At 30.8% G+C, this 15,167-nt stretch overlaps 1 protein-coding gene across 1 annotated transcript in view; it reads left to right on the forward strand.

Moving 5' to 3' along the window:
- The first annotated feature begins 234 nt into the window (after window positions 1-234).
- The window catches only part of LOC143236796 (uncharacterized), a 133,018-nt gene continuing 118,085 nt past the window's right edge, over window positions 235-15,167 (forward strand). Inside the window, exons 1-2 of the mRNA XM_076475360.1 lie at window positions 235-432; window positions 525-657. Of these exons, the coding sequence (XP_076331475.1) occupies window positions 397-432; window positions 525-657 (169 nt within the window). The 5' untranslated portion in view covers window positions 235-396. The remainder of the gene's footprint in view (window positions 433-524; window positions 658-15,167) is intronic.

Raw genomic sequence — 15,167 nt, forward strand, 5'->3', positions numbered from 1 at the left:
CATTAAACTTTGGAATATGACAACGTTAATGACACAGACAGGTTTCTATTGTGTAATATGAAAACATATAGCAATGAAAATTAATTATTTTGTTTGCAGCTTTGTAAAATTGAAATCGAAGTTTATAATGCTTCATAATGAGGAAATGGATGATTCTGATTCAACTTTTTGGTTATTTTGGAACTTTCTTTTGGCAAAAAAATTAAAGTTTTGAAATAAAACTGAATATTAAATTTAAATGTTTGACTTCCTCCTTGAACAGGTGCAGTTTGTGTTGTGACTGGGGACAGCATAACAATCCATCTGGGCCTAAAATCCAGTATTCGCTCAGGTCAAATTCTCCATCTTCTAGAAGGAAACAAGTTGTATGACCAAGTCCATTTATCGACTGAGGCTATGGGTGACATCATTATAGAAGAACCACTAAATCCGGTATCAAATTTTTCTCTTCTTTGTTTTTAATTTTTATCCCTTTTCTAATTGTTGGCAGCTCAGTACTTACACTTGTGTTCTGTTTTAACTAGATATCCCCTAGCTTTCTGCTGTATGGCCCGAGAGAAGTTTGTGGTGGAGAGGTGAATATCACTGTGATTAGTATTATTGGAGATGGAGCAGCTGAGCTGAAATACTTCTGGAGTATATTTCCAACTGACAAGAGTTCGTATATTCTAAACCTCTTTAATTAAACAACTGTTACCAACAGTTTCAGAATGGTAGTACCTTTCAACCATCGTGGTTTATACTGTTTCATAACAGAAGATAAAAATCTTGCTTCCAGTAGTGTTTATTATATTATTGCTTCTTCCATATACATTATCATTAGGTAATATTTAAGAAATGACAAAGGAATAATAGTACATAAAAATTATTTGAATAATACATTACATTATTGTTGTATATTACTACAGCATCTCTTGTCGCTCATCACAAGTTGATTAAAGACATTATTGTTTGTTATATACATTACCACAGCATCTCTTGTCGATCATCACAACTTGATTAAAGACATTATTGTTTGTTATATATTACCACAGCATCTCTTGTCGATCATCACAACTTGATTAAAGACATTATTATTTGTTATATATTACCACAGCATCTCTTGTCGATCATCACAACTTGATTAAACACATTATTGTTTGTTATATATTACCACAGCATCTCTTGTCGATCATCACAACTTGATTAAAGACATTATTGTTTTTTATATATTACCACAGCATCTCTTGTCGATCATCACAACTTGATTAAATACATTATTGTTTGTTATATATTACCACAGCATCTCTTGTCGATCATCACAAGTTGATTAAAGACATTATTGTTTGTTATATATTACCACAGCATCTCTTGTCGATCATCACAACTTGATTAAAGACATTATTGTTTGTTATATATTACCACAGCATCTCTTGTCGATCATCACAAGCTGATTAAAGACATTATTGTTTGTTATATATTACCACAGCATCTCTTGTCGATCATCACAACTTGATTAAAGACATTATTGTTTGTTATATATTACCACAGCATCTCTTGTCGATCATCACAAGTTGATTAAAGACTTATTGATTAAAGACATTATTGTTTGTTATATATTACCACAGCATCTCTTGTCGATCATCACAACTTGATTAAAGACATTATTGTTTGTTATATATTACCACAGCATCTCTTGTCGATCATCACAACTTGATTAAAGACATTATTGTTTGTTATATATTACCACAGCATCTCTTGTCGATCATCACAACTTGATTAAAGACATTATTGTTTGTTATATATTACCACAGCATCTCTTGTCGATCATCACAACTTGATTAAAGACATTATTGTTTGTTATATATTACCACAGCATCTCTTGTCGATCATCACAACTTGATTAAAGACATTATTGTTTGTTATATATTACCACAGCATCTCTTGTCGATCATCACAACTTGATTAAAGACATTATTGTTTGTTATATATTACCACAGCATCTCTTGTCGATCATCACAACTTGATTAAAGACATTATTGTTTGTTATATATTACCACAGCATCTCTTGTCGATCATCACAACTTGATTAAAGACATTATTGTTTGTTATATATTACCACAGCATCTCTTGTCGATCATCACAACTTGATTAAAGACATTATTGTTTGTTATATATTACCACAGCATCTCTTGTCGATCATCACAACTTGATTAAAGACATTATTGTTTGTTATATATTACCACAGCATCTCTTGTCGATCATCACAACTTGATTAAAGACATTATTGTTTGTTATATATTACCACAGCATCTCTTGTCGATCATCACAACTTGATTAAAGACATTATTGTTTGTTATATATTACCACAGCATCTCTTGTCGATCATCACAACTTGATTAAAGACATTATTGTTTGTTATATATTACCACAGCATCTCTTGTCGATCATCACAACTTGATTAAAGACATTATTGTTTGTTATATATTACCACAGCATCTCTTGTCGATCATCACAACTTGATTAAAGACATTATTGTTTGTTATATATTACCACAGCATCTCTTGTCGATCATCACAACTTGATTAAAGACATTATTGTTTGTTATATATTACCACAGCATCTCTTGTCGATCATCACAAGCTTGATTAAAGACATTATTGTTTGTTATATATTACCACAGCATCTCTTGTCGATCATCACAACTTGATTAAAGACATTATTGTTTGTTATATATTACCACAGCATCTCTTGTCGATCATCACAACTTGATTAAAGACATTAGCATCTCTTGTCGATCATCACAACTTGATTAAAGACATTATTGTTTGTTATTACCACAGCATCTCTTGTCGATCATCACAACTTGATTAAAGACATTATTGTTTGTTATATATTACCACAGCATCTCTTGTCGATCATCACAACTTGATTAAAGACATTATTGTTTGTTATATATTACCACAGCATCTCTTGTCGATCATCACAACTTGATTAAAGACATTATTGTTTGTTATATATTACCACAGCATCTCTTGTCGATCATCACAACTTGATTAAAGACATTATTGTTTGTTATATATTACCACAGCATCTCTTGTCGATCATCACAACTTGATTAAAGACATTATTGTTTGTTATATATTACCACAGCATCTCTTGTCGATCATCACAACTTGATTAAAGACATTATTGTTTGTTATATATTACCACAGCATCTCTTGTCGATCATCACAACTTGATTAAAGACATTATTGTTTGTTATATATTACCACAGCATCTCTTGTCGATCATCACAACTTGATTAAAGACATTATTGTTTGTTATATATTACCACAGCATCTCTTGTCGATCATCATTAAAGACATTATTGTTTGTTATATATTACCACAGCATCTCTTGTCGATCATCACAACTTGATTAAAGACATTATTGTTTGTTATATATTACCACAGCATCTCTTGTCGATCATCACAACTTGATTAAAGACATTATTGTTTGTTATATATTACCACAGCATCTCTTGTCGATCATCACAAGCTGATTAAAGACATTATTGTTTGTTATATATTACCACAGCATCTCTTGTCGATCATCACAACTTGATTAAAGACATTATTGTTTGTTATATATTACCACAGCATCTCTTGTCGATCATCACAACTTGATTAAAGACATTATTGTTTGTTATATATTACCACAGCATCTCTTGTCGATCATCACAACTTGATTAAAGACATTATTGTTTGTTATATATTACCACAGCATCTCTTGTCGATCATCACAACTTGATTAAAGACATTATTGTTTGTTATATATTACCACAGCATCTCTTGTCGATCATCACAACTTGATTAAAGACATTATTGTTTGTTATATATTACCACAGCATCTCTTGTCGATCATCACAACTTGATTAAAGACATTATTGTTTGTTATATATTACCACAGCATCTCTTGTCGATCATCACAACTTGATTAAAGACATTATTGTTTGTTATATATTACCACAGCATCTCTTGTCGATCATCACAACTTGATTAAAGACATTATTGTTTGTTATATATTACCACAGCATCTCTTGTCGATCATCACAACTTGATTAAAGACATTATTGTTTGTTATATATTACCACAGCATCTCTTGTCGATCATCACAACTTGATTAAAGACATTATTGTTTGTTATATATTACCACAGCATCTCTTGTCGATCATCACAACTTGATTAAAGACATTATTGTTTGTTATATATTACCACAGTTATATATTACCACAGCATCTCTTGTCGATCATCACAACTTGATTAAAGACATTATTGTTTGTTATATATTACCACAGCATCTCTTGTCGATCATCACAACTTGATTAAAGACATTATTGTTTGTTATATATTACCACAGCATCTCTTGTCGATCATCACAACTTGATTAAAGACATTATTGTTTGTTATATATTACCACAGCATCTCTTGTCGATCATCACAACTTTAAAGACATTATTGTTTGTTATATATTACCACAGCATCTCTTGTCGATTCACAACTTGATTAAAGACATTATTGTTTGTTATATATTACCACAGCATCTCTTGTCGATCATCACAACTTGATTAAAGACATTATTGTTTGTTATATATTACCACAGCATCTCTTGTCGATCATCACAACTTGATTAAAGACATTATTGTTTGTTATATATTACCACAGCATCTCTTGTCGATCATCACAACTTGATTAAAGACATTATTGTTTGTTATATATTACCACAGCATCTCTTGTCGATCATCACAACTTGATTAAAGACATTATTGTTTGTTATATATTACCACAGCATCTCTTGTCGATCATCACAACTTTAAAGATTATTGTTTGTTATATATTACCACAGCATCTCTTGTCGATCATCACAACTTGATTAAAGACATTATTGTTTGTTATATATTACCACAGCATCTCTTGTCGATCATCACAACTTGATTAAAGACATTATTGTTTGTTATATATTACCACAGCATCTCTTGTCGATCATCACAACTTGATTAAAGACATTATTGTTTGTTATATATTACCACAGCATCTCTTGTCGATCATCACAACTTGATTAAAGACATTATTGTTTGTTATATATTACCACAGCATCTCTTGTCGATCATCACAAGCTGATTAAAGACATTATTGTTTGTTATATATTACCACAGCATCTCTTGTCGATCATCACAACTTGATTAAAGACATTATTGTTTGTTATATATTACCACAGCATCTCTTGTCGATCATCACAACTTGATTAAAGACATTATTGTTTGTTATATATTACCACAGCATCTCTTGTCGATCATCACAAGCTTATTAAAGACATTATTGTTTGTTATATATTACCACAGCATCTCTTGTCGATCATCACAACTTGATTAAAGACATTATTGTTTGTTATATATTACCACAGCATCTCTTGTCGATCATCACAACTTGATTAAAGCACATTATTGTTTGTTATATATTACCACAGCATCTCTTGTCGATCATCACAACTTGATTAAAGACATTATTGTTTGTTATATATTACCACAGCATCTCTTGTCGATCATCACAACTTGATTAAAGACATTACAACTTGATTAAAGACATTATTGTTATATATTACCACAGCATCTCTTGTCGATCATCACAACTTGATTAAAGACATTATTGTTTGTTATATATTACCACAGCATCTCTTGTCGATCATCACAACTTGATTAAAGACATTATTGTTTGTTATATATTACCACAGCATCTCTTGTCGATCATCACAACTTGATTAAAGACATTATTGTTTGTTATATATTACCACAGCATCTCTTGTCGATCATCACAACTTGATTAAAGACATTATTGTTTGTTATATATTACCACAGCATCTCTTGTCGATCATCACAACTTGATTAAAGACATTATTGTTTGTTATATATTACCACAGCATCTCTTGTCGATCATCACAACATTAAAGACATTATTGTTTGTTATATATTACCACAGCATCTCTTGTCGATCATCACAACTTGATTAAAGACATTATTGTTTGTTATATATTACCACAGCATCTCTTGTCGATCATCACAACTTGATTAAAGACATTATTGTTTGTTATATATTACCACAGCATCTCTTGTCGATCATCACAACTTGATTAAAGACATTATTGTTTGTTATATATTACCACAGCATCTCTTGTCGATCATCACAACTTGATTAAAGACATTATTGTTTGTTATATATTACCACAGCATCTCTTGTCGATCATCACAACTTGATTAAAGACATTATTGTTTGTTATATATTACCACAGCATCTCTTGTCGATCATCACAACTTGATTAAAGACATTATTGTTTTGTTATATATTACCACAGCATCTCTTGTCGATCATCACAACTTGATTAAAGACATTATTGTTTGTTATATATTACCACAGCATCTCTTGTCGATCATCACAACTTGATTAAAGACATTATTGTTTGTTATATATTACCACAGCATCTCTTGTCGATCATCACAAGATTAAAGACATTATTGTTTGTTATATATTACCACAGCATCTCTTGTCGATCATCACAACTTGATTAAAGACATTATTGTTTGTTATATATTACCACAGCATCTCTTGTCGATCATCACAACTTGATTAAAGACATTATTGTTTGTTATATATTACCACAGCATCTCTTGTCGATCATCACAACTTGATTAAAGACATTATTGTTTGTTATATATTACCACAGCATCTCTTGTCGATCATCACAACTTGATTAAAGACATTATTGTTTGTTATATATTACCACAGCATCTCTTGTCGATCATCACAACTTGATTAAAGACATTATTGTTTGTTATATATTACCACAGCATCTCTTGTCGATCATCACAACTTGATTAAAGACATTATTGTTTGTTATATATTACCACAGCATCTCTTGTCGATCATCACAACTTGATTAAAGACATTATTGTTTGTTATATATTACCACAGCATCTCTTGTCGATCATCACAACTTGATTAAAGACATTATTGTTTGTTATATATTACCACAGCATCTCTTGTCGATCATCACAACTTGATTAAAGACATTATTGTTTGTTATATATTACCACAGCATCTCTTGTCGATCATCACAACTTGATTAAAGACATTATTGTTTGTTATATATTACCACAGCATCTCTTGTCGATCATCACAACTTGATTAAAGACATTATTGTTTGTTATATATTACCACAGCATCTCTTGTCGATCATCACAACTTGATTAAAGACATTATTGTTTGTTATATATTACCACAGCATCTCTTGTCGATCATCACAACTTGATTAAAGACATTATTGTTTGTTATATATTACCACAGCATCTCTTGTCGATCATCACAACTTGATTAAAGACATTATTGTTTGTTATATATTACCACAGCATCTCTTGTCGATCATCACAACTTGATTAAAGACATTATTGTTTGTTATATATTACCACAGCATCTCTTGTCGATCATCACAACTTGATTAAAGACATTATTGTTTGTTATATATTACCACAGCATCTCTTGTCGATCATCACAACTTGATTAAAGACATTATTGTTTGTTATATATTACCACAGCATCTCTTGTCGATCATCACAACTTGATTAAAGACATTATTGTTTGTTATATATTACCACAGCATCTCTTGTCGATCATCACAACTTGATTAAAGACATTATTGTTTGTTATATATTACCACAGCATCTCTTGTCGATCATCACAACTTGATTAAAGACATTATTGTTTGTTATATATTACCACAGCATCTCTTGTCGATCATCACAACTTGATTAAAGACATTATTGTTTGTTATATATTACCACAGCATCTCTTGTCGATCATCACAACTTGATTAAAGACATTATTGTTTGTTATATATTACCACAGCATCTCTTGTCGATCATCACAACTTGATTAAAGACATTATTGTTTGTTATATATTACCACAGCATCTCTTGTCGATCATCACAACTTGATTAAAGACATTATTGTTTGTTATATATTACCACAGCATCTCTTGTCGATCATCACAACTTGATTAAAGACATTATTGTTTGTTATATATTACCACAGCATCTCTTGTCGATCATCACAACTTGATTAAAGACATTATTGTTTGTTATATATTACCACAGCATCTCTTGTCGATCATCACAACTTGATTAAAGACATTATTGTTTGTTATATATTACCACAGCATCTCTTGTCGATCATCACAACTTGATTAAAGACATTATTGTTTGTTATATATTACCACAGCATCTCTTGTCGATCATCACAACTTGATTAAAGACATTATTGTTTGTTATATATTACCACAGCATCTCTTGTCGATCATCACAACTTGATTAAAGACATTATTGTTTGTTATATATTACCACAGCATCTCTTGTCGATCATCACAACTTGATTAAAGACATTATTGTTTGTTATATATTACCACAGCATCTCTTGTCGATCATCACAACTTGATTAAAGACATTATTGTTTGTTATATATTACCACAGCATCTCTTGTCGATCATCACAACTTGATTAAAGACATTATTGTTTGTTATATATTACCACAGCATCTCTTGTCGATCATCACAACTTGATTAAAGACATTATTGTTTGTTATATATTACCACAGCATCTCTTGTCGATCATCACAACTTGATTAAAGACATTATTGTTTGTTATATATTACCACAGCATCTCTTGTCGATCATCACAACTTGATTAAAGACATTATTGTTTGTTATATATTACCACAGCATCTCTTGTCGATCATCACAACTTGATTAAAGACATTATTGTTTGTTATATATTACCACAGCATCTCTTGTCGATCATCACAACTTGATTAAAGACATTATTGTTTGTTATATATTACCACAGTTATATATTACCACAGCATCTCTTGTCGATCATCACAACTTGATTAAAGACATTATTGTTTGTTATATATTACCACAGCATCTCTTGTCGATCATCACAACTTGATTAAAGACATTATTGTTTGTTATATATTACCACAGCATCTCTTGTCGATCATCACAACTTGATTAAAGACATTATTGTTTGTTATATATTACCACAGCATCTCTTGTCGATCATCACAACTTGATTAAAGACATTATTGTTTGTTATATATTACCACAGCATCTCTTGTCGATCATCACAACTTGATTAAAGACATTATTGTTTGTTATATATTACCACAGCATCTCTTGTCGATCATCACAACTTGATTAAAGACATTATTGTTTGTTATATATTACCACAGCATCTCTTGTCGATCATCACAACTTGATTAAAGACATTATTGTTTGTTATATATTACCACAGCATCTCTTGTCGATCATCACAACTTGATTAAAGACATTATTGTTTGTTATATATTACCACAGCATCTCTTGTCGATCATCACAACTTGATTAAAGACATTATTGTTTGTTATATATTACCACAGCATCTCTTGTCGATCATCACAACTTGATTAAAGACATTATTGTTTGTTATATATTACCACAGCATCTCTTGTCGATCATCACAACTTGATTAAAGACATTATTGTTTGTTATATATTACCACAGCATCTCTTGTCGATCATCACAAGTTGATTAAAGATTATTGTTTGTTATATATTACCACAGCATCTCTTGTCGATCATCACAACTTGATTAAAGACATTATTGTTTGTTATATATTACCACAGCATCTCTTGTCGATCATCACAACTTGATTAAAGACATTATTGTTTGTTATATATTACAGCATCTCTTGTCGATCCACAGCATCTCTTGTTTGATCATCACAGCATCTCTTGATCATCACAAGACATTATTGTTTGTTATATATTACCACAGCATCTCTTGTCGATCATCACAACTTGATTAAAGACATTATTGTTTGTTATATATTACCACAGCATCTCTTGTCGATCATCACAACTTGATTAAAGACATTATTGTTTGTTATATATTACCACAGCATCTCTTGTCGATCATCACAACTTGATTAAAGACATTATTGTTTGTTATATATTACCACAGCATCTCTTGTCGATCATCACAACTTGATTAAAGACATTATTGTTTGTTATATATTACCACAGCATCTCTTGTCGATCATCACAACTTGATTAAAGACATTATTGTTTGTTATATATTACCACAGCATCTCTTGTCGATCATCACAACTTGATTAAAGACATTATTGTTTGTTATATATTACCACAGCATCTCTTGTCGATCATCACAACTTGATTAAAGACATTATTGTTTGTTATATATTACCACAGCATCTCTTGTCGATCATCACAACTTGATTAAAGACATTATTGTTTGTTATATATTACCACAGCATCTCTTGTCGATCATCACAACTTGATTAAAGACATTATTGTTTGTTATATATTACCACAGCATCTCTTGTCGATCATCACAACTTGATTAAAGACATTATTGTTTGTTATATATTACCACAGCATCTCTTGTCGATCATCACAACAAGCTTGATTAAAGACATTATTGTTTGTTATATATTACCACAGCATCTCTTGTCGATCATCACAACTTGATTAAAGACATTATTGTTTGTTATATATTACCACAGCATCTCTTGTCGATCATCACAACTTGATTAAAGACATTATTGTTTGTTATATATTACCACAGCATCTCTTGTCGATCATCACAACTTGATTAAAGACATTATTGTTTGTTATATATTACCACAGCATCTCTTGTCGATCATCACAACTTGATTAAAGACATTATTGTTTGTTATATATTACCACAGCATCTCTTGTCGATCATCACAACTTGATTAAAGACATTATTGTTTGTTATATATTACCACAGCATCTCTTGTCGATCATCACAACTTGATTAAAGACATTATTGTTTGTTATATATTACCACAGCATCTCTTGTCGATCATCACAACTTGATTAAAGACATTATTGTTTGTTATATATTACCACAGCATCTCTTGTCGATCATCACAACTTGATTAAAGACATTATTGTTTGTTATATATTACCACAGCATCTCTTGTCGATCATCACAACTTGATTAAAGACATTATTGATTAAACAGCACATTATTGTTTTGTTATATATTACCACAGCATCTCTTGTCGATCATCACAACTTGATTAAAGACATTATTGTTTGTTATATATTACCACAGCATCTCTTGTCGATCATCACAACATTGATTAAACAGCACATTCACAACTTGATTTGTTTGTTATATATTACCACAGCATCTCTTGTCGATCATCACAACTTGATTAAAGACATTATTGTTTGTTATATATTACCACAGCATCTCTTGTCGATCATCACAACTTGATTAAAGACATTATTGTTTGTTATATATTACCACAGCATCTCTTGTCGATCATCACAACTTGATTAAAGACATTATTGTTTGTTATATATTACCACAGCATCTCTTGTCGATCATCACAACTTGATTAAAGACATTATTGTTTGTTATATATTACCACAGCATCTCTTGTCGATCATCACAACTTGATTAAAGACATTATTGTTTGTTATATATTACCACAGCATCTCTTGTCGATCATCACAACTTGATTAAAGACATTATTGTTTGTTATATATTACCACAGCATCTCTTGTCGATCATCACAACTTGATTAAAGACATTATTGTTTGTTATATATTACCACAGCATCTCTTGTCGATCATCACAACTTGATTAAAGACATTATTGTTTGTTATATATTACCACAGCATCTCTTGTCGATCATCACAACTTGATTAAAGACATTATTGTTTGTTATATATTACCACAGCATCTCTTGTCGATCATCACAACTTGATTAAAGACATTATTGTTTGTTATATATTACCACAGCATCTCTTGTCGATCATCACAACTTGATTAAAGACATTATTGTTTGTTATATATTACCACAGCATCTCTTGTCGATCATCACAACATTGATTAAAGACATTATTGTTTGTTATATATTACCACAGCATCTCTTGTCGATCATCACAACTTGATTAAAGACATTATTGTTTGTTATATATTACCACAGCATCTCTTGTCGATCATCACAACTTGATTAAAGACATTATTGTTTGTTATATATTACCACAGCATCTCTTGTCGATCATCACAACTTGATTAAAGACATTATTGTTTGTTATATATTACCACAGCATCTCTTGTCGATCATCACAACTTGATTAAAGACATTATTGTTTGTTATATATTACCACAGCATCTCTTGTCGATCATCACAACTTGATTAAAGACATTATTGTTTGTTATATATTACCACAGCATCTCTTGTCGATCATCACAACTTGATTAAAGACATTATTGTTTGTTATATATTACCACAGCATCTCTTGTCGATCATCACAACTTGATTAAAGACATTATTGTTTGTTATATATTACCACAGCATCTCTTGTCGATCATCACAACTTGATTAAAGACATTATTGTTTGTTATATCACAACTTACCACAGCATCTCTTGTCGATCATCACAACTTGATTAAAGACATTATTGTTTGTTATATATTACCACAGCATCTCTTGTCGATCATCACAACTTGATTAAAGACATTATTGTTTGTTATATATTACCACAGCATCTCTTGTCGATCATCACAACTTGATTAAAGACATTATTGTTTGTTATATATTACCACAGCATCTCTTGTCGATCATCACAACTTGATTAAAGACATTATTGTTTGTTATATATTACCACAGCATCTCTTGTCGATCATCACAACTTGATTAAAGACATTATTGTTTGTTATATATTACCACAGCATCTCTTGTCGATCATCACAACTTGATTAAAGACATTATTGTTTGTTATATATTACCACAGCATCTCTTGTCGATCATCACAACTTGATTAAAGACATTATTGTTTGTTATATATTACCACAGCATCTCTTGTCGATCATCACAACTTGATTAAAGACATTATTGTTTGTTATATATTACCACAGCATCTCTTGTCGATCATCACAACTTGATTAAAGACATTATTGTTTGTTATATATTACCACAGCATCTCTTGTCGATCATCACAACTTGATTAAAGACATTATTGTTTGTTATATATTACCACAGCATCTCTTGTCGATCATCACAACTTGATTAAAGACATTATTGTTTGTTATATATTACCACAGCATCTCTTGTCGATCATCACAACTTGATTAAAGACATTATTGTTTGTTATATATTACCACAGCATCTCTTGTCATCACAACTTGATTAAAGACATTATTGTTTGTTATATATTACCACAGCATCTTTGTCGATCATCACAAGACATTAAAGACATTGTTTGTTATATATTACCACAGCATCTCTTGTCGATCATCACATTAAAGACATTGATTATATATTACCACAGCATCTCTTGTCGATCATCACAACTTGATTAAAGTTATTGTTTGTTATATATTACCACAGCATCTCTTGTCGATCATCACAACTTGATTAAAGACATTATTGTTTGTTATATATTACCACAGCATCTCTTGTCGATCATCACAACTTGATTAAAGACATTATTGTTTGTTATATATTACCACAGCATCTCTTGTCGATCATCACAACTTGATTAAAGACATTATTGTTTGTTATATATTACCACAGCATCTCTTGTCGATCATCACAACTTGATTAAAGACATTATTGTTTGTTATATATTACCACAGCATCTCTTGTCGATCATCACAACTTGATTAAAGACATTATTGTTTGTTATATATTACCACAGCATCTCTTGTCGATCATCACAACTTGATTAAAGACATTATTGTTTGTTATATATTACCACAGCATCTCTTGTCGATCATCACAACTTGATTAAAGACATTATTGTTTGTTATATATTACCACAGCATCTCTTGTCGATCATCACAACTTGATTAAAGACATTATTGTTTGTTATATATTACCACAGCATCTCTTGTCGATCATCACAACTTGATTAAAGACATTATTGTTTGTTATATATTTATTGTTTGTTACCACAGCATCTCTTGTCGATCATCACAACTTGATTAAAGACATTATTGTTTGTTATATATTACCACAGCATCTCTTGTCGATCATCACAACTTGATTAAAGACATTATTGTTTGTTATATATTACCACAGCATCTCTTGTCGATCATCACAACTTGATTAAAGACATTATTGTTTGTTATATATTACCACAGCATCTCTTGTCGATCATCACAACTTGATTAAAGACATTATTGTTTGTTATATATTACCACAGCATTCTTGTCGATCATCACAGCATTAAAGACATTATTGTTTGTTATATATTACCACAGCATCTCTTGTCGATCATCACAACTTGATTAAAGACATTATTGTTTGTTATATATTACCACAGCATCTCTTGTCGATCATCACAACTTGATTAAAGACATTATTGTTTGTTATATATTACCACAGCATCTCTTGTCGATCATCACAACTTGATTAAAGACATTATTGTTTGTTATATATTACCACAGCATCTCTTGTCGATCATCACAATCTCTGATTAAAGACATTATTGTTTGTTATATATTACCACAGCATCTCTTGTCGATCATCACAACTTGATTAAAGACATTATTGTTTGTTATATATTACCACAGCATCTCTTGTCGATCATCACAACTTGATTAAAGACATTATTGTTTGTTATATATTACCACAGCATCTCTTGTCGATCATCACAACTTGATTAAAGACATTATTGTTTGTTATATATTACCACAGCATCTCTTGTCGATCATCACAACTTGATTAAAGACATTATTGTTTGTTATATATTACCACAGCATCTCTTGTCGATCATCACAACTTGATTAAAGACATTATTGTTTGTTATATATTACCACAGCATCTCTTGTCGATCATCACAACTTGATTAAAGACATTATTGTTTGTTATATATTACCACAGCATCTCTTGTCGATCATCACAACTTGATTAAAGACATTATTGTTTGTTATATATTACCACAGCATCTCTTGTCGATCATCACAACTTGATTAAAGACATTATTGTTTGTTATATATTACCACAGCATCTCTTGTCGATCATCACAACTTGATTAAAGACATTATTGTTTGTTATA

The sequence above is a fragment of the Tachypleus tridentatus genome, chromosome 13 (assembly GCF_004210375.1).
Source record: "Tachypleus tridentatus isolate NWPU-2018 chromosome 13, ASM421037v1, whole genome shotgun sequence".
Taxonomy (NCBI): Eukaryota; Metazoa; Arthropoda; class Merostomata; order Xiphosura; family Limulidae; genus Tachypleus; species Tachypleus tridentatus.